This window comes from Crassostrea angulata, chromosome 1 (assembly GCF_025612915.1).
Source record: "Crassostrea angulata isolate pt1a10 chromosome 1, ASM2561291v2, whole genome shotgun sequence".
Classification (NCBI taxonomy): domain Eukaryota; kingdom Metazoa; phylum Mollusca; class Bivalvia; order Ostreida; family Ostreidae; genus Magallana; species Magallana angulata.
In genome coordinates this window covers 21,739,778-21,761,718 of record NC_069111.1, presented here as the reverse complement: position 1 = coordinate 21,761,718, position 21,941 = coordinate 21,739,778, and the positions used below count along the sequence as shown (strand labels likewise).

Below are 21,941 nucleotides of genomic sequence, written 5' to 3'. Positions count from 1 at the left end.
TGGAGTCGTATACGAGATATCTGGACAATGTAGTAGAATAGATCCTGTATAAAAAGATTTTCAAAATTTCTCCAGATGTTCTTGTGTTAAACATTGAATCTGTTTTGTAACAGGATAATTTCATAGTCATAACACATATTGAGTATTGAGGTCTCAAGAAGATCTTATATGAACAATTGTTCATATAAGACACACACACACACACACACACACACACACACACACACACACACACACACACACACACACACACATATATATATATATATATATATGTGTGTCTATAAGTCTATATATAAGTATATATATAAGCGCCAAAAAAATGGTCATATGCTGAGAATTAACAATATGTCAAGATGCTCGCGTATAAGTAATGCCAAATATTATAACACTGGAGTTTTTAACATAATCTAAAAAAATTTCCTATGTAAAAATTGAACCCCCCTTTCAATGTGGTCCCACCCTACCCCGAAGATCACAACATTGCCCCACTCTACCCTTGGGTATCATTATTTGAGCAAATTTAAAACTACCTTAATTAAGGATGCTTCCAGACAAGTGACATAATTTCATAAAGTTCATCAAAGCATAAATCATGTTAAAATTTTATTTTTAAAGAGGATCTACAGGAAATATGAATAATTTTTCGTACAGAATATAAAAGTTCATACACCATGGATGATCTTGGATGGGTAACGACGGGTCTCTAGGATTGGAGGTAGTTCTTATCCAGCCACATGATGTTCTCTGGCTCGTCTATGTAGAACCCAAACTTCTGGTACAGTGGGACAAACTTGTCTTTACAGTGTAATGAAACCCGAAAGCAGCCAACTTTTTTACACAGAATGGTCGTCACATCCATCAAACTATTAAAAGTAACAGTGGGGTATTAAAATTTACGTGATAATACATGATTATAGTATTTCGCAGAGAGAGAGAGAGAGAGAGAGAGAGAGAGAGAGAGAGAGAGAGAGAGAGAGAGAGAGAGAGAGAGAGAGAGAGAGAGAAAAGACTTAACAGTTTTCCTAGCTGCTGTCCTCTGTACCTTTCTAAAACTGCGATATCTTCTAAACGGCCTCTCTTTATTGTATTAAAAAAGAATACATTCATAAGATTTCTAACATGGAAAAAAGATTTGATCTAAACATAAATCAACTTTGCAATTAGAGCTTATTGGGTTAAATTAAGGAATAGAATTCCATGTCGCTTTTTTTTCATTCGTTCTGCCATCGTCAGAAACCCACCGGCAGACGCAGTGCCATTATCTTTATAATAATTTAATCCTGGTTGCAACGCGGCATTTGATTGGATACAAAAAATTAGTTGAATTTGCATATTTACCGATTTAAATATGGGTAATTTGATTACTTTAATTATTCATGAATTTAGACGTCAACCTTCACACTGGGTTGTAGAAACTCCAGCTCCACGTGTGAAACAGCATTACCCACGATTTTCTTTGTGGATGTGTCCTCAATAACAGTAATGATTTAGGATCCGCCACTGGCCTTCATTTTGTCGAATCTATCTTTCAAATTGATTTTTGAAATCTTATTTTAAAATACATCGCGTGAATTGGTATAAAAAGAAATGATAAGGTTGTACTTTCATAAGTATATTGTATATCAATAAAATTGAGGGGATCACAAAATTTTTTGTACTATTTACTTTAAGTAGTCCATTCATACTAGTAACATATTCCATCTCTAATAGATTGTAACTTGATCACTAGAATCTTGGTATGATTTTAAAGGGTTTATCAATTAATAGAGTAATAAAGATTTATACCTTAGGAATTTTATCAAAAAGTAACAAATGTATCACCGTTTGAGGTTAATATTGAAGTCTATGGGGAAATAAAAAGATACTTTTTTTAATAGCCAAAAAATTCACAATTGCCGTATATATTCCGAGAAAATGATATTTTCCTAATTCAAATGAAGGACAGACAACTCTTTTAATAACAGGTCTTTCACTGAATATTAAGTTTATGTCAGCCCCATAATTACTTTGGAAGACTTGTTCAATATACATGTAGTCTAAATCAATCAAAGATTTACTAACCCACAATTTAGAGGTATATTGAATGATTTTCCTGTTGCAGCTTATGTACATGAAATAGTATCATTATCATCAACAAAATATTTCTGATACGTGTCATCATTTGGCACTTGTTTTCATGTAAGCACAGTAAATTTTACATAGTGATTTGAAAACAAAGCTAACGGTCATCAACTCATTGTCTCATAAACAAATTTATTATACGTCAATATGTCAATATGATTATTCTACATAACACGACATCTGATTGGTTCTAGAGAATCACGTGCCTGGGCAATAAAACTTCATATTTCCCTGTCATCGTCATAATCTTCATCATAATTCACCCTCTCGAATTTTCATTTCCCGAGGATGAGCATACGATGCAATTAAATGATTAATTCTATTTAAAAAAAATCGTTTTGAATCCTTTTTATTTCAGAAACCGTTATAATAGAAAGAAACCGGTAAACATTAACGACGTTATAGTGCTTTTATTACTAGAATTGAAAAACGATTAGAAACTGATGTATCTTATGAACGTTCGGGAAATATGAAGATTTATTCCCCCATAAAAAATCATTTCCCTCACAATCATGCAATAAATGTATAATAAGATTTGCTGTCAAACCTTCAAATTCTTGTTGGGTAATTCCTTGATCCCGAGAGCCGAGAGCAGAAGGTCCATATATCCTGTGAATATATTTCATAGAATGTAGCAAGTTGTTAGATTTTGTGTTCAAATCCATTGTATGTCATACTGTAGTTTCATCAATATTCGTTGAATACCAATTTTCGTGAATTTCGTTGTTAAGTTGATCCACGAAATTAAATGTTCATTGAAGTTCAATTTCAACTAACATTTGCCACGAAATTACATATCCTTGAAAATGTGGTTTTTAGAAAATCCACGTAAATTGATACCCACGAAAATTAATGAAACCACAGTATACCGTATAGGACAATAAAATATATTCAAACCAACCAATGATTAATTACAAGGACCAGTTAATTCATTCAAGGAGTACCTGTTTTTTTTATTTACTAGTATATTTTATAGAACAAAATCCACAGAAATTGGTGTTCAACGAACATTTATGAAACGAAAGTTTTCGGATCTTTTCGACAAAACATCACAAATGTATTTACTACACTAGGTGTCAAAAGTCTTTGAAAAATGGGACTGCCTACAAAAAAATTGAAGTATTGGACATACACACGTACAGAGAGTAGAATGTCTATATTTATATTTGTGAGATGAAGAATTGTATATCATATTTTTTTAATACATATTTTATATATAGGTTTGTAATTCAAATAAAAAAATAGAGGTTCCGCTGGGGATTGAACCCTGGCCGCTGGAGGTGATGACCACTGTCTTATCCAGTAGGGTACGGACGCTTATGTAACAAGATGTGTTTTTTTTAATTACATCATAATACTGTTAGTTAATCTATAGGAAAATGGTTTGATCATTTTGAACACATATGTGAATTAGTATTATTTAGATAATGATAATGTAAGGTACTTTTCATATAGTGTTCGGATATAAATAGGTTTTTTTTCTTGAAAGTAATTTTATAAAGAAATTGATTTTGTTAGATTTTCAATTATCATAGAGATAATAATTTTCGGACAATAGCAATTTTGTTTGTGACCATTGCTGAGGACAGTTGAGAAAACTTTTACATTACCTACCAGTGCATGTAATTGTACAGTTGTATACAGTATATACAGTTCCTTTCACCCTTATTTAGGGTAGGTATATGTGTATTTGAGTAATTATTGATTATGGCATTTACATTTTGTCAGAGTATATATTTAATCTGCAACATTGCATATTCAATATTGTAATAGGGTTATTTCTTTTTATGACATCATTTATTAAATATAAGATAAGTAGAAAAACAATATATTGTAATTGAACAAATGTGTCATTATTATAGTAATTGAATTAATTGTGATGCATTGTGATTGTGAAGTTTATATGTGTATTATGTTTTGTAGGAGCGTCACCATTATATCAACAATAGTTAATAAACGAAGTACATACATATACCATACTCGTTTGTTACAATGGTGTCAGAAGTGGGATTTCGATGATGGCTCACCGGACTTCTTCACTGATGTTGATGAGAGGAACTTACAACATTGTATGAAGAGCTGGGACATCGAATCAGGATAGAGATTTGGTGACGTCGAGGAACATTTCGTTACTACAGTTTATAGTGTATGTGAAATCAGCATAGGAAAATGAAAGAGAAGTTTACACTTATGCAGCTTGCCCAAAGTCAACTGAAGCAGAAACAGCCTACAGTATACATCAAATCTGAACGAAAACTGAGTAAGTTTTCAGGAAGACCTGAAAATGACAGTGATCCGGATGTAGACGATTGGCTAATGGATATGAGAGAACATATACTGAGTATTCCATCAACAGAAGGAAAAATTGAATTCATCAATGACCACCTCATTGGATCTGCTAAAACTGAAGTTCTTCTAAGACCAGCAGAGCTGAAGAAAACTCCAGAGGATATTTTTAAAATCATTGAAGACACTTATAAAGTGCAAGATACTGTAACTCAACTTCGTCATAAATTTTACGAGAGAAAACAGAACGATGGTGAAACATTAGAAACATATTCTCTGGCTCTCATGAAATTAGCGTCATTAATTGCAAAGAAAGAGGGTTGAGATATGAAAACCATGGACAAAGTTGTGACAGATAAATTCATAGATGGTATCATGGATTCACAGATCAAGAGAGAAGTGCGTCGATTTGCATTTGAAAACCCTAAGTTACCGTTTATTGAATTCAGACAGAGGATGCTACAGTGGGTTGATGATACACCATCAGTTCAAGTCAACAAAGTATCAACTGAAACTCCGCTCAGCGAAGATCTGTTAGAACTTGTGAAATGTCAACAAAACATGTTAGAACACCAACAGAAACAAATAGATATGCTGATGTCCATGACAAAACAGAAACCAAACTATTCCCCAAGATACAGAGGCCAAAACTACCGGGGTTACTCTAACAGAAGAGGACATGGAAGAGGATATTATAATAGCGGAAGAGGATATTATAATCGTGGAAAAGAAGAAGGACCAATGAATCACCCAAAAGGCACACCCTCTCAGTGGGGAGTTTAACTGATGAGGGGCCACTCAGGAAAGACTCTGAAACAGATTTACATGCAACAACAAAACATTCAAAGTGAAATCAGTATTTCAAAGTGTCCAACAACAAAAGTAAAACTGAATGGACTAGTTAATGTAACATTTTTATGAGACACAGGATCAGAAGTCTCTACATTGAGTGAAACTGTATATAGAAAATTCTTTCCAAATGTTGAACTTAGAGATACTCAAAGACTCCTTAAACTAGTTGCTGCGAATAATACTGTCATTCCATACCTAGGCTATGTAGAACTTGACATTGAACTTTTTGGTTGTGTATTTCATAATGTCGGATTTCTTGTATCCAAAAATACTAATTCCAGTTCTGTCCAAGGAATTCTGGGATGCAATATTCTGAAATATGTTAACCGTGTTTTGAAAACTGATAGCACTACACATGTGTACATTCACAGAGAAGAAGAAGAAAACTGCAATAGAATATCAACAGTGTTTGATTTAACAGAGAACTGTGATCGGTTATCATTTGTTAAAGTGGCAGGGAAAGAAGACATTTTAATTCCAGCTTGTTCAATGAAAGTCGTCATAGGTTCAACGCGTCAAAATCGGAGAGGAGAATAAATGGTAGCAGCTGTTCAAGCGATTCAAGGAGCAACTGGATCATTACCACGAAATATTTCTGTAATAGATACACTTAGTGAGGTAAAGAATGGAAAAAGTCCTGTTCGTGTCTTAAATTTAGGAAACGAAGATATTTGGCTAAAACCCAAAAGCAGAATTGGAACTTTGCATAAAGTAGAAATAGTAAAGTCAACAGAGGATCATTACGATATCGATGAAAAAGCAGAAGACAATATGAATGTGCAATCTGATGTAGAATTCCACATTGTTGATGTAGATTTTACTGAAAAACAGAAAGCACAGTTTGACGCTTTATTAAAGAAACATTCTGATGCATTTTGTCAAAATGATTCTGATTTGGGACATTCATCTCTTGTTAAACATTCGATCAAATTTACTGACGAAATACCCATTCGTGTACCACATAGAAGAATTCCACCAAATCAGTTGGAGGAAGTGAAACAACATTTGAGTAAGCTGTTGGATCAAGAAATTATCAGAAAAAGTAACAGTCCTTTCGCAGCAGCCATTGTTATTGTCCACAAGAAGGATGGAAGTATACGCCTATGTGTTGACTATAGACAATTGAACAAGAAGACCATCTAAGATGCATACCCCCTCCCAAGGATAGAAGAGACTCTTGACATGTTACATGGTGCTAAGTACTTTAGTTCCATAGATTCGGCACAAGGATACTATCAAGTGGAGATGGATGAGGAATCAATTCCCAAGACAGCATTTAGAGTTGGTACCGGAGGACTCTATGAATACCTTCGCATGCCTTTTGGCCTGTGCAACAGTCCAGCAACTTTCCAGCGGCTTATGGAGGCTTGCTTTAGTGAAGAAAATTTTGATATTCTATTATTATATCTTGATGACATTTTAGTTTTCTCAAAATCTATAGAAGAACATTTTGTTAGACTCGATATTGTGTTTTCTAAACTTAAACAGCATGGACTTAAAATGAAACCTTCAAAATGCTGGTTTTTCCAAAAATCTGTTAAATATTTAGGACATATTGTATCATCTGAAGGAATTTCTACTGACCCAGAGAAAACAGCAGCTGTGAAATCGTAGGCTAAACCAACTACAGAAAAAGAATTGAGATCTTTCTTGGGAATGGCTGGTTATTACCGCCGCTTTGTAAAAGACTTTCCAAACTCGCAAGACCTTTACATGAACTTACATCGTGTGGAAAGATGTCGACAAAGAAAAAGAAAGTGAAACGGATTTCCATTCCAGAGTCGTGGACAAAAGAATGTGATGATGCATTCGAAACTCTAAAACAGAAACTTACATCTTCGCCAGTACTTGGATATCCTGATTTTAAACGTGAATTCATCGTAGAAACTGATGCAAGTATGGATGGTCTTGGTGCCGTGTTATCACAACAACAGGAAAATGGCAAAGTTGTTATTGCCTATGCATCAAGAACACTTCGACCGCAAGAACGAAACATGAACAACTACAGTTCCATGAAGTTAGAGATACTTGCTCTTAAATGGGCCGTAACAGAGAAGTTTCGGGATTATTTACTTGGATCTCGATTCATAGTTTATACGAACAACAATCCATAGAGTTATCTTCAGACCGCAAAGTTAGGAGCTATGGAAATGAGATGGGCTAGCCAATTAGCACAATTCAACTTTGAGGTGAAATTTCGATCTGGAAAATCGAATCGAAATGCTGACGCATTAAGTCGAAAACCTATTCCAAAAGTTAGGACTGTGACATGTCATTTTGAAACTGCAGTTCAGAGAATCGTGTGTAGTTCCCCATTGATGGATTTATCGAAGGAAATAACTGTTACGCCAACTTATGTTAACGCCATACATGCAGAATCAAGAATAGATGCTACATCAACGCTACCAGGATACGAAACAGCAGAAATAGCGTCATTACAACGAAATGATCCATTGATTAGCCGTGTTATTTACTGGTTGAGGTCATCTACAAAACCGTCTACAGTACAGTTGAAGCAAGAAAACAAAGATGTTAGGAAATTTCTGAAACAAAGAGACAAATTAAAGTTTGAAGAAGATATCTTGTATCGAACCATAGAAATGGAAACTGGATTATTAACTCAACTTGTGCTTCCAACCATATTGAAGGATCATGTGTTAGAATCTCTCCATAACCATGCAGGACATCAGGGATGTGAAAGAACACTATCGTTAATTCAGAAACGGTGCTACTCATACTACTGGCCAACCATGGTGAAAGATGTAGAACTGTATTGTAAAAGCTGTGAAAGATGCATGGTAGCCAAAGCTCCTATTCCATCTATACGAACACTGATAACCAGTTTACTAGCATTTCAGCCGCAAGACATTTTAGCGATAGATTTTACTGTAATGGAACCTTCATCTGATGGCAGAGAGAATGTGCTTGTCATGACAGACATTTTTAGTAAGTTCACACAAAATGTTCCAACGAAAGACCAAAAAGCACTGACGGTGGCAAAAGTTCTTATCAAAGAGTGGTTTTTCCATTATGGAATACCAAGGAGAATTCACAGTGATCAAGGGAGAAACTTGGAGAGTTCCATCGTTAAAGAAATTTGTGATATGTACCATGTCTCGAAAAGTAGAACCACCCCATATCACCCGGAAGGAAACGGACAAGTTGAAAGATATAACAGAACTATGCATAATTTGTTAAAGACCTTATCACCAGAACAGAAACGGAAATGGACGGAACATCTACCAGAATTAGTGTACATTTACAATTCAACGATTCATTCGTCAACTGGATATACACCGTATTTTCTTATGTTCGGTCGTGAACCAGTGTTACCCATCGACCATTTGTTAGGAATATCTACTCCAGACCCAGACAGCATCGATAAGTACCTTTCCAACCATAAAGAGAAACTTGGAATTGCATTTAATCACGCAAGGAAAAATTTAGAGGAAAACGCAGAGAGAAGACAAGAACATTATGATAAAAGTGCAAAAGAAAGTGTCATTCCTGTAGGAACCCGAGTTTTAACCCGAAATCGTGTGCAAGGAAGGAATAAGATTCAAGATGTGTGGGACCCTACTCCTTAGTCATTAGTGCATTAAGTGATAACGTATATTCTATTCAATTAGCAGATGGTTCAGGACCAGTGAAAAATGTGAACAGAAGAGAAATTCTTAACACCGGCGAAATTATTACAGAGGAACCAGATGAGGAAATTCCAGTTACAAATTTTGATGACTCCGATGAGGAAGATTCCTATTTCAAGGTAATGCATTGCGACCAAAATGAAGATATCGAAGAAGAAACAGTAAATACAGCAAGTGATACAGAGCAGCCAACTGTTCTGCTAAGACGTTCCACGCGAGCTACCGCTGGAAAACATTCGAATCCGAATCGTCTGCTGTGTCTGTTCAAAGAACTGTGATTCAAAACAAAAACTTTCAAGAACTCAGCGATGCAGTTGTTAACTTAGGTGCTGCATTGGCAACAAAGTTGAATGAAGCGTGGAAACAGTATTAATTGTGTATTACTTTCATACTGTTATAAACTGTTCATATGTATGAATTTTTTTTATGATTGACTGGTGTAATTTTTTTCTCACCTTATAATATTTTCATCCTGTTTTATAACAAAATTTGTTCCATTGCTGAGGGCAGCAATAACAAACTGGGGAATATGTGAGATGAAGAATTGTATATCATATTTTTTTATACATATTTTATATATAGGTTTAAAAATTCAAATAAAAAAATAGAGTTTCCACTGGGGATTAAACCCTGGCCGCTGGAGGTGATGACCACTGTCTTATCCAGTAGGCTACGGATGCTTATGTAACAAGATGTGTTTTTTTTATTACATCATAATACTGTTAGTTAATCTATAGGAAAATGGTTTGATCATTTTGAACACATATGTGAATTAGTACTATTTTGATAATGATAATGTAAGGTACTTTTCATATAGTGTTCGGATATAAATAGTTTTTTTCTTGAAAGTAATTTTATAAAGAAATTGATTTTGTTAGATTTTCAATTATCATAGAAATTATAAATTTCGGACAATAGCCATTTTGTTTGTGACCATTGCTGAGGACAGTTGAGAAAACTTTTACATTACCTACCAGTGCATGTAATTGTACAGTTGTATACAGTATATACAGTTCCTTTCACCCTTATTTAGGGTAGGTATATGTGTACTTGAGAAATTATTGATTATGGCATTTACATTTTGTCAGAGTATATTTTTAATCTGCAACATTGCATATTCAATATTGTAATAGGGTTATTTCTTTTTATGACATCATTTATTCAATATAAGATAAGTAGAAAAACAATTATTGTAATTGAACAAATGTGTCATTATTATAGTAATTGAATTAATTGTGATGCATTGTGATTGTGAAGTTTATATGTGTATTATGTTTTGTAGGAGCGTCACCATAATATCAACAATAGTTAATAAACGAAGTACATACATATACCATACTCGTTTTTTACATATTTTAGGTGATAAAGTAATGTTTTTGAAGTAAGGCATCAAGTAATCAAATACTATAAGTATTATACAGTTATTGACCGAGCATGGGGGCAACATGTATATAATTTGTCGTACTTGAAGATCATACAGATGTTGCCGAAGGCCGGGGGCAACATTTCTGTTTCAGGTCCAACAAATCATATGTTTCCCGAATCCTAGGGAAAAAACGGTGTTTTGTTATACCCGTCAATACAGATGTGAGTATAATTTCAAGCAGCAACTAGCCGGCCATTCATGTCACATAGCCCTTCGGTTATTTCCGTTCCGCCGTCATCAGACAAATAAATTAATTTAAGCTGTGACGCAGCGGTCTAACAACTTTTATGTTGGACCGGCAGATTGGTCAACATCAAATTTGATAGAATAGGCAAATATTCGTTTTGTTGGCCTTTTTGTTAATAAAAACTAAATTTTAAAAGGAATATTTATCGGGGTTTAACAAATACATGTACATATCTACCCTTATTATAGTCCGATCGCCGAAGTGGTCGCACCACCAGGTTTGACCCTGGGTTCGGCAAGGATAATTGGGGGTCATATGTAGCTACATGTTCTTTCTCAAAGTCTATGGATCCCAGTAGATCGGGCAGGTAAATAAAATCATCGTCTTCCATCCCGAACGGCGCACCGTACAGGTGAAAAGCTGAAATGTTTGCGCATGCATAATGATTTGTATTAATTTATCTATGTATTCATTATTCATGAGATTATTAAGTGATTAGTGTAATTGAACAAATATTTTAAAGGAACGGGAAGTGAGTCCTTGAAAGATATCCGCGAATCAGCCGCAAAGGCGATCGGACTTTGTGACCTGAAGCAAAAACGTTTTAAATTCTATAAAATATATGAACACTTCGTTTGTGGAACACAAAATATACCGGAAAAATTATATATTTGTAAAGTTGTTGTGTCAATATATGTTGCAGTTCCAGCTGGGGATTAAACTTTAAGAGCCGTGGTCAAGTGGATCACTGGATGCACTGGCGTCGGAAGCAAATTGAAAGTGGGGGGGGGGGGGCTAGACTAATCCTCAGAAATATTGAGAAAAAAGTAATTCCCAACATCATGGAAATCCTAATCCGGGGGGGGGGGGGGGGGGGTATACCTATACTTCCACAAAAAAGCCCCCCCCCCCCCCCGGTTCCGACGCCTATGGGATGTAAACAGAGGCATTCTCTTTACGGAGCTCAGTACCTGCATAAACTGATTGTTCTTGAACCCAAACTTATACACAACATATTTTAAAACCAGTTCAGAATATAATGACGATTTGATATTTCAAAATGAAATAATGGATCGGTTTTGCTGAAAATTATTCAGTGAATCGGAATACTGTATATAGAAGGCACATTGTAAGTCAATAATAAATTAAGCCGCTAATTTCCCAGCTCACTTTTGTGAACAATGGGAAATCGTCATCTGCTGATACTTCAACAAAGCATAGTTGCTATAACAAGTTTAGTACCCACTGATATAGCGGGGAAAAATGAAAATGGTGATTTTCTGGTAAGTTTTTAAAACATTGCTTCTTATCAATTTATTAAAACGACGACACACTAATATGCATACATATTGTTCATACCACTTAAGTTGTATACTTATAGTCTGATATACATGTTTATATGTAATTGTTATATATGTGCATATTTTCATAGGCGATCAAGAACACATATTATTTTTGGGGGTCTTTTAGTGGGTGCATGTGCTTTCACATGAAAACGCATGTACGTAAATAGCATATGTTGTCTCAAGATTTCGAGGTCAAGGTGAACGTACCGTATGCACGACGAGAGAATAAGGTTTACCGTGAATACCACATCTACCTTGTCTGTTATAACTGTATATTCGGGAATTTTGAATATGACCTGAATTTTATTTTATTTGCAAATTTGCATTTTCATGATCTTCATTTACAATTTATTATAAACCAAAAGTTACAAAAAGGAATGCAATTCTTATTTCATTTGACTTAAACAGTCAGAAAAGGCTCTGGCATTTATATTTATATACAGATGTGAGACATGTATATCCACATAAACTTCACCAAAGACTTCTTTCATAAACATGATAAAGGACTAAATCTCGCCAGTTACGCCAAAAAACCCAGAAGGGGCTCGATTCTAGGACCCTTACGAATATTAGGGCCTTCGACGTTACTTCTAAATAAGCGTGAATTTTGTTTTCCGGAAATGTCTACTAGTTCCGTTCATGGTTTTACTTTTATCGACCGGTGCTTGTTTCCTGCAACATATTTACATTATGTAAGTTCACACATCAGTCATTTGACGGCAAAATTTAGGATATTATACTCATCGGAAGATGATTCAATGACAAACTTGTATATTTGTCAAGGACCGATATAGATGTAACATATGTGAGTTGCGCATAGGAAGATGTCTAAATTTGAAATGTGTGCAAATAAGATGTTGAGTGGTTCAGTGCAATTTTAAATTGTAAGGAGAAAGGTACAAGAGACTAAGTGTGATATAAAGATGGGGTATATCTATAAACTGTGCGTGTTTAATCTTTACGTCGTGTTTTGAACGTTACCATGCGCCGTGGTGACAAAACATGTTGTTTTTAAAAAGGGGTAACAAAAATACCGTTTCATCAAATGGACTAAAACTTTGCATATCAATAACATAAGTGTTGGTGCACAGATAATCTGTTAAGTTTGACTTTCATGAAAAATATATGATAGACAGCCACATTGTCTTCGTATTTTTTGATTGACCCTCGTACTTATTTTTTCCTCTGCCTCTGCTGACAGCAATACAAAGGTGTTATAACACCTGTCCAGGTGCTGCATGACCTCAATATAGTAGTTATTGAAATGACCAGCATCTTTGGTGGCAAGCAATTCATCTGCTTTACTTTCAGCCTGTAAAAGGCAAATCAAGAGTTAACACTTGGTTTGTCAACATCATGTTGTCATGCTAATTGTCATTCATACACATTCTACAACTATAAAATTATTTAATTCATGGGTTGGATGGAAGTTAGTAATCTTTATTAATTTGCTTTGAATAAATAATTCATTTTAATTTCATTAAGATACTGTGGAATCAATGAATTTGGTGGGGGCCAATTTGTTTTGGATTGCTCAAGTTTAGCAGGTTAATGGGGACGTAATTTCGTGTATTATCTTATTCCTACAAAAGGAGATACGACTTTATAACCCTAATTCAATAATTTGTAAAGGATGTTAATTCGTGGACGAGAGGTACCCACGAATCCCACAAAAATTGAGCCACCAAGAAATCTAATGATTCCACAGTATCATGCATATATGTAATATATGTAATAATAATTTTACTTCAGGATTGAAAAGCATATAAATTAAAGGATTGCCTAGCCAAAAGAAAAAAAATTGAATTCCTATTTAATGTGAAAAGATTGATCAACATTAATTGTTGTCTAAATTCTTAGGGCATGAAAAATCTGTAAAATCTTGTATGGACGACCTGGGAGCTATAATTCCTGGCGTGCAAAAAAGTAGCTCTAGTTTTAGACTAATTTAACTTATTTCCACACACATTCTGTGGAATTACTTACAAGTTTCCACCATTAAATTTCTAACTCAATTTACTACTACTGATGTCTTTGCTATACTTATCTCAGACTTTCTATTATAGAGCAAGATTTTATACTGGCAGTTTTACCTCAGATAAATTCAGGTGGGGGTGGAGCCTAATTGATAAATGTGAGAATTAAGCCCATGGAGGGAAAACATGCTCCTTTGTGTATGCACGTCTCTATACATGGGGAGTTCAAATTCAACATTTTTGTTCCAATGATATATAAGAATTTGTAATATTGATGTATGAACTAGAGGAAACAAATTGTCGATCGTTGAAATTGCAACTTGTTATAACATAAGGAACTGTAGCTCCCAAGTTGTCCATTTATATATATTTTTTTCAGACCGGGAGTTACAGACCTGCAGCAACTTGAAAAGCAAGAAGAGTTTGTAAAAAAAAAATGTGTTCAAAAATACTTGAGTATTGTCATAATGCAATTATAATGGTATAAAAGATAAAATGATTTTACCTCAGAGACAAGTTCATTTAAAAATGCAACAATAACGTCTCTCTGGTCTTTGATATCCTGGATCTTCTCCTTGATTGTTTTCTTTAACTTTGCAGACATGTTTATAAATCTGAAGTGTAAATAGGTTAACATGCAGTCACGGATACACTTTAGTACTGATCATGAAAAGTATGATATAAGGATGCCAATTTAAATAAACAACCTTGCCTTGAAGTACAACTGAATGCACAGCTGCAGAAACACATAATGTCTCTGATGATGCTATTAAAGTCATTGATCTGACATTAAAAAACTTTCAGTCATCTATATTGCAACATATGCACCATATTTTTGACTTCAATATAATTTCATGATAAAAAATACATTAAAGAAGGATTTATAGTCAGATTCAGCACCTTTTACTAGAACACGTGTGACAATCGGCGGGAGATGAAAACAAATTTAGTCACGTGATGTTTTGGAAAATAAGCCAAAAGTAATGCGTACTACAAATATTTCGAACTATCAACGAATAGCAGAAGGGTCCAACGTAGGGTTCTCTATTATGACTTTATATTATATTATAAGCTCTGAAATATTTAACAATACATGTATCACAATAAGTAATTTATCAATATCACATCATCATAAAAATAAAATAGATCACACATAATATATCATTGCATTGTATAAGAATCAAAACATCCATTTCATGATTTTGCCAAGCACAGTTTACAAGCAAGAGTTATTCCCCTTATCACAGTGCTAACTGATATATAAAGAGTTCAATAATATTTATCCTGTGTAATTAATAATTTAGATAGTTATTAATGTTTAATAAATTAAACATATTAAACTTAACTTAGGCAATAAGTATCAAATCTGATATTTATATATATGCATACCTATGTGTGACACAAAGCCTAATTGATCTGCATCTGCATGATCCTTCTATATTCTTCAGGTATGGAATCTATATACATATAGCAATACTCTTAAAACTACATTTAGGTTATCTAGCTTAAGATAGTTAAAATATCTATAATGAGTGTTGCTCAAACACTAAGTTTTCACTCATGATAATTTACATTTAAATAGATTTACATTTCACTATATATCATTTACTTATCTAGCAAATATAATATACTTTATTAATAAGCAGTAATCTTAATAGCATAAAATATAAAACAATTACTTACAGTCTATAGATTTCTTCTTAGTCTTAAGATAAATACATCTGGTCAGTATGAGGATCAGATCAAAAAGGACAAAGCAAAGAGAGGGAATTTAAAGAACCAATGAAATTGAGAATTAAAAAATAGAATTGACCATGTGATATATAATTAACTAAAACAGGTTTACACTGACCATAATGACCATTGTGATGTCATACTATATAAATAACTATGTAGCTATTTACATACTGTTAGGTTGTACATAAAGTTGTTTATATTGACAACTTTTATAGTAGATACTATAAACTTATAATTTATAGAACTATTAATTAATAATTTCATGATAATGAAATTATGACTTAATTAATATGAAATATCACCCTATCACACAAAGAGCTTAAAACAACAATTGGAGGTCAATACAATATGCTTATTTCGGCTCAATGGGGACTGTACGTGTAACGTTTTGATCTTTCTGTGCTAAAATTGCAAATTACTTTTAAACTGCGTTTTACGCGACTTTTTTTTTGACGGAATTATTCATTGTCACCAAATGCGAATTATCAATAATAAATAATTAAATTTAAAATGCTCCAAATTCTATGATATAATGTGACTTTTTTGAAATAACGAAATGTTGTTTCCTGGAATTTATAGATTCGTAAACCCCTTTTTAAAGCGCTAAGCATAGCTGCAAAGCCTTTTTGTCGCCAGATTTCTGAACCTACTTCAACTTTCGTTTTCGCGTTTCCTATATATCGCCACCTACTGGCGGATGCTGGAGAAGTCGTATCATGGAGAAGTCGTACTCTGGAAAAATCATAACTATAAATTATATGCAATTGGGAGAACATGCAGATGCATTTGTTCTACCAGTATTAAATTAACAATAAGTTTCATTTAAACGGGTGCTCCAAAAGCCATATCATGATGATTTATTTCGAGAAAAAAATGGATGTTATATGCATTAAGTTGTATTTTAGGTGTTTAGTAATAATTGGAATAATTCAGCAATATCAATAGGTTTTGAGTGTTTTTAAATGTAATATGTTACAGTTATGAACACCATGTTTTATATAAAAATGCAGAATTTTTATACACAAAATTTTTCGATTAACACCGGGCCCTTTCCACGATAATTTGTGGTGCTCTTTATAAACATTATTTTAGGCTTTGTTTCCTGTATGCAATATTTCAGAAATATTTTTCTTTCAATTTGTTTTGGATAATAATTTTATTATTATCCAAAACCAATGATTTGATTATTATTTATGAAAAAAACATAACTGTTGAGTTACTTGAAATACTACAGTAAATATATGTAATTATTATAATAATCTTTATAAAATGATACCAGCTAACTTCGTTTAATTTGCATATATGATTTTATTTATGATTTAATTTATGTGCAGTATGGACAAATTACGCAGTAATTAAAACACTTAGTAACAGTAAAAATTGAAAGTGATGTGTAAGATTCAACATTGCTATGAATTAAATATAACTTTTAGATATTTAAATGAATTCGCGTATTATGTGATAACTGTACCCATTATATTGGTATATATGAAATAAAACTTCTTGCCAATTTAATATTGCTTGATAACGTCGAAAATATACTGAAAGTTTTCTATCTGAAGTGAGTTCAATTTTTCTAAAAGAACCCGTACATGGCTACGGGTTTTCTTTAATACGACCTCTGTTACGCTGATGAAAACAGTTCTTCCATCCAATGGCAACTTCTTGGGCCTTTCCGGCAGACCTTATATGTATTGCAGGTGTCACTACAGTATTAATGTTTACTATAAATCCTTACCATAAATGCGCATCTTTAGACACAAGTTATAAATTCAAAACAAACTTCTGCGAAAATCCTTTTGATATTTTTTAAAACAACACTTCTTCTCCAATTTAGTATAAAGAACACAAGCAAGGCACAAGAGTTTTTTACGTCGAAGTTACACGTGTGCTTGAAAAGCACAAGATCTAGACCACAAGCCAAGAACTTATCACCCGTCTTCCCATAAAAAACAACAACATCACAAAAATGACCTATCTAGCTCGCATTATTACAAAACGTGAATAGTCAGACATCTTACACATTTTTTTTTCATCCATAAAAAGGTAGCCCCTGTCGCAGGCGGAAACGTGCCCAAATTCGAAGGAGAATTCGGGAATAGTTTTGCCTCAGCTAGGTTTTGAAGTGAACCTAGTACGGTAAAATATATTGTTGTGACATCGGCATAGGCGTCCATGACAACATCATTTTAATAAAACATGTTAAAAACAAGATACTATTTACGTCTGATGAGATGTGAGCTAGACTTCATCAAATTTAATGATATACCCTTTAATATACCTCAGAATAGACCGTCTAGTTGATGCTTAAATGAAAAGAAGCGACTCCATTTTGATATTCTAACATCAAGTAATGTTAATACATTAGGGGGTCTTTGCATGGTGTATTGTGAAATAAGGCTGAAAATATTGTTCAAACACCAAAGTTTATATTTTGAAGAATAAGTAGCATTCCCTGCAAGGCAGATCTGTAATGCGGTTAGTATTATATTACTTTTGTCATAACTTTTTGGCCTTTTATTTTGCGATAATATTGGTATCGTAATTTGCCACTTTTTTAGTGTTCATTAATTTTTTTTTTCATTTTTTGGTTTGGAAGTTATCAAGTGTAAAAACAAAGAAATGATGAAAATTAGCAAGTTATTTAAACATAAATATATATTAATCATCATTTGATCGTTGTTATTGGCGACAATCTTATTTTAATTAATTTTCTTCATAAGAAGCATGCACTCTGCAGCTCTGCTAAACAGTTGCGAAATCTGTTTAAAACTAACAAGCAATATCATTAAAAATTACTACAAATGATCTCGATTTCCAGAAATTGCTAAAAAAAATTAAAATCAAGCATTTTTTAACATGCTTTAAGGCAGATTGTTATACTGTAAATTGTAAATCTTGACTTTACAGTCAAATGGATAAATCATTCTATGCGTCGAAAATAAAGATACACTGACATTTATTGCGAAATGCTTTTATTATGATTTTTTAAAAAGTCATCAGCATTTTGTTTTCATGTAACACGACAGCATGCATTAGTCATTAAAAAAATTGTGCATTCTATAACCGAGACATATCCAAATCCTACATTATTTCTGAATTCTGAGTAAGTGCATTTTTTCTCAATAACGAACAATTTGATTCTTTACATGTATTTTCATATCAATCGATATATTTTGAACACTTTCTTCCCGACTTAGTGCTTTTCAGTACTTTCAGTACTTTTATTAAAGTCTACATTTGATCAAATTATCTTTCGATTCGGACTACATTATATGTAGGGGTATCAAATCATTCCGATATAAATATTTTTTCAATGTTCTCAATAAAAAATAAAAAAAAAAACGTATGATTAATCAATGTTTAATTCAAAACAGAGGTCGATCTAATCAATGTACAATATACAGTCGCGTGCCATTAATGAGTTCGCAAAATGGGCGCCGAAAAATCTTTTTTTCTGTAAGGTAGATTTTTAAAACGAAAACAAAGCCAATTTTCTCTAATAACCAGAATAAAAAACTCGTCCGATGATTCACCGCCTTTTTTCTGCTTTCGCATATTTTATTTTTTGAGTTAATCTCCTTTGGTAAACAATTATCGTTTGCAAACCAACATGGCCTCGAACCGGAGAAAAATTATGGGAAGGCAGTAACAAGTCGTCATACAGATGTCAGATGTTGGAATATACTTATAAAAAATTGGAATGATGATTGGAATAAAATACTGAAGACCGTGGTAATGCTAAAACCGTAACTCGAAGTGAAAGTTGATGAAAAAGGGTACCGCGAGATGACTGAATCCCATTTCAGAGTCCCCAGAAATAAACGAAAAAAATGTTTAAAAAATTTCATGCCCAAGGGTATGATACAAAGAACCATAAATATCTGCTTCGCCATATTTACTTTGTTGCTAGAAATAGCAGTTCAAAAAAATCAGGTGATATTGATACCTGAAAAAACGCCTGCAATTTTACGAACTCACTTGGGCCAACTACTGTACAGCATTTAGGGAAATCACCTTCCATATGAAAGCAGACTATTATCGGGTAATTGTTTGTAATAAAATGAAGGAGGGATCGTTAAACTATCTATTTAACTTGCAATGACACAGTTTGTAGTTACGAAAATTAAGAATTTTACCATAAAAGATGTTTATGTATCACCGTGTATGCCTGTTTTCATAATATATTCACCGATATTTCTATCGCAAACCTAACTCTAATTAATTCATACAGAACCAGATAATGACGTTCTTGTATCACGCTGCTTTTGATCTTTATTGATTTTTTGACAAAAAATTAAAATTCCAGATAATAAACTATAGATCAATTAGAGATTAAATTTTCAGTAGGTCTAAAGTGTAAAGGAGACGAATTTGATTCGTGTTTATTACATGTCTTTAAAACTAAATTAAATGCCTGAAAAGTATGATTATGTAGCCCAATTTGATGGAGAAAGCGTTCATCTTTCCTGTGATTTAACCAACCGCGACTTTCCGACGATAGCGAGAGATGCAATGATTGAAACCCTAGTCATTATAAACTAATAAACAGATAAAGAAAGCACTTAGTTGTCAACTGCATGTTTTATATAAGCCATAAATGAACACAAAGAGAACAACATTTATTAGGCAATTCATTTAAGACATATCTGTAGGATACTGGATCTCATCAAGATTTTTTTTTCCTCCACAATTCACTGATCACGAATATAAACTTGTCAAAGTTATAGTGTGTCATGTAAACTCGAACAGAAATTAAACAGCCAAACTGAAAACAAAAACTTCTGTCATGAGGAAATAATTAATCTAATTATATGATTTAAAGGGCATGGTCACAATTTTGGCCAAAAATGATTTTTCTGATTTTAATGTTTACAATGCTTTAAAAGATTTTGTCCTCTCTGTAACACAAAACGTATAGCCGATGAATTTCATTATATACTTTAGAATGTGATGCAATATCACAATCCGGAACAAGTTTACAGACAAAAAATTTTCGGCTAGACCAAATGTGCTAAAATTGTCGTACCTCATGACAACATGTAACATGAAATTGTTGAGAATATTGTGTATATTTATAACAAAGATATACGAGGTAGTCTGTCCTCCATGTGGTTCATTTTGTATAACTTTTCCTATTTTTATAACCCTTATATATATGTTTACCTCTGACCAATTTATATGTATATTTTAATGTTATTTTGTCCTCATGTACCATAACTTTGAAATGGTTTTGAGCGAATAAATGAACTGAACTGAAGTGAGGCAGTTTTGTTAGGGAATCAAATTTGAGTGTTATTTGTTGAGTTATGAACGAGTTACAGAGCTTACAATTCTTTGCTATGTAAGCAAAGCGTTTGTTTATATATTAAATGTTTAAGTGAAAATTCCAGTTTAAGATCTAAAATGAATGTGTTAAATGTTAGAAACTGTTTCTTTATGCTTAAAATGAATAAGAGGATAGACAAATCAGCCTGAACAAGATTTTTAGTGGTATATTGAACCATGTAAACAAAGAATGACACAAGCCTTGTTTACATGACAAAGAATTATGAGCCCAGTATCTTGCTTATAATTCCACGACTAACTTTCAAATTTCATTTGATCATTAGAAATGCATTCCTAAAGCATTGTAAATAATAAAAATAGAAAAATACAATTTGACCAAAATCGTGACCATGTCCCTTGAAGTCCAAATTAATTAAATGAGAATCAAAATTGATCACTAAAACTACATTTAGTAAAATTATAACAGATTTTTAAATAAAAGTATTTAAGATAAATCATATTTACAATTTGTCATGTAATAATTTTAAACTCTAGATTGACCCCAATAACCAACTCTCTGAACCAATTGGTGAAGTTTTCAACCCATCGTCGGACACCCACGGCCAGTCTCGCATACGCTTACTGACCGTCAGGAAACCCACGGCCAGTCTCGCATACGCTTACTGACCGTCAGGAAACGTATGCGAGACTGGCCGTGGGTTTCCGACGATGCTTTCAACCATTAACTTTCATCAGCCAAGAGTCTAACAACAAAACATCATACTGGATGGAACCTTTGACCAACAACTCTAAGCCAATAGCCTACATGGTTTTGATTCAACAACTTCAAGAAATCTAGACATTGGAATGGGATCTCTTCGCCAATATCTGCATTGTCAGAGCCATGTGGCTGTTTCAAATCCCTGTAATTGATTAAATTGACTTTAAATTGATATTTCCACCTTTTATGTAATGGTACTTAATATTCATTTTTTTCACAGATGCATGGTAGCATTTGTAGGACACAGTCAAAGAAACAATTCAACGTCATGCTTGATCATTTAATCAATGTTGTTTTCATATCAAATAAAG

General features: G+C 33.3%; 2 protein-coding genes across 3 annotated transcripts in view; one reads left to right on the top strand and one right to left on the bottom strand.

The window, feature by feature from the left end:
- Positions 1-593: 593 nt before the first annotated feature.
- The window catches only part of LOC128177599 (probable glucosamine 6-phosphate N-acetyltransferase), a 45,233-nt gene continuing 23,885 nt past the window's right edge, over positions 594-21,941 (bottom strand). The window contains exon 6 of the mRNA XM_052844381.1: positions 594-866. Coding sequence (XP_052700341.1) covers positions 707-866 — 160 coding nt within the window. The 3' untranslated portion in view covers positions 594-706. The remainder of the gene's footprint in view (positions 867-21,941) is intronic.
- Positions 11,777-21,941, top strand: part of LOC128177567 (peptide methionine sulfoxide reductase MsrA-like) — a 40,110-nt gene continuing 29,945 nt past the window's right edge. Inside the window, exon 1 of one of the 2 annotated variants that reach the window (XM_052844330.1) lies at positions 11,777-11,805. In XM_052844330.1, coding sequence (XP_052700290.1) covers positions 11,786-11,805 — 20 coding nt within the window. In that variant the 5' untranslated portion in view covers positions 11,777-11,785. Of the gene's footprint in view, positions 11,806-12,570; positions 12,674-21,941 lie in introns of those variants that run through there. The other variant, XM_052844349.1, reaches the window with a different exon arrangement.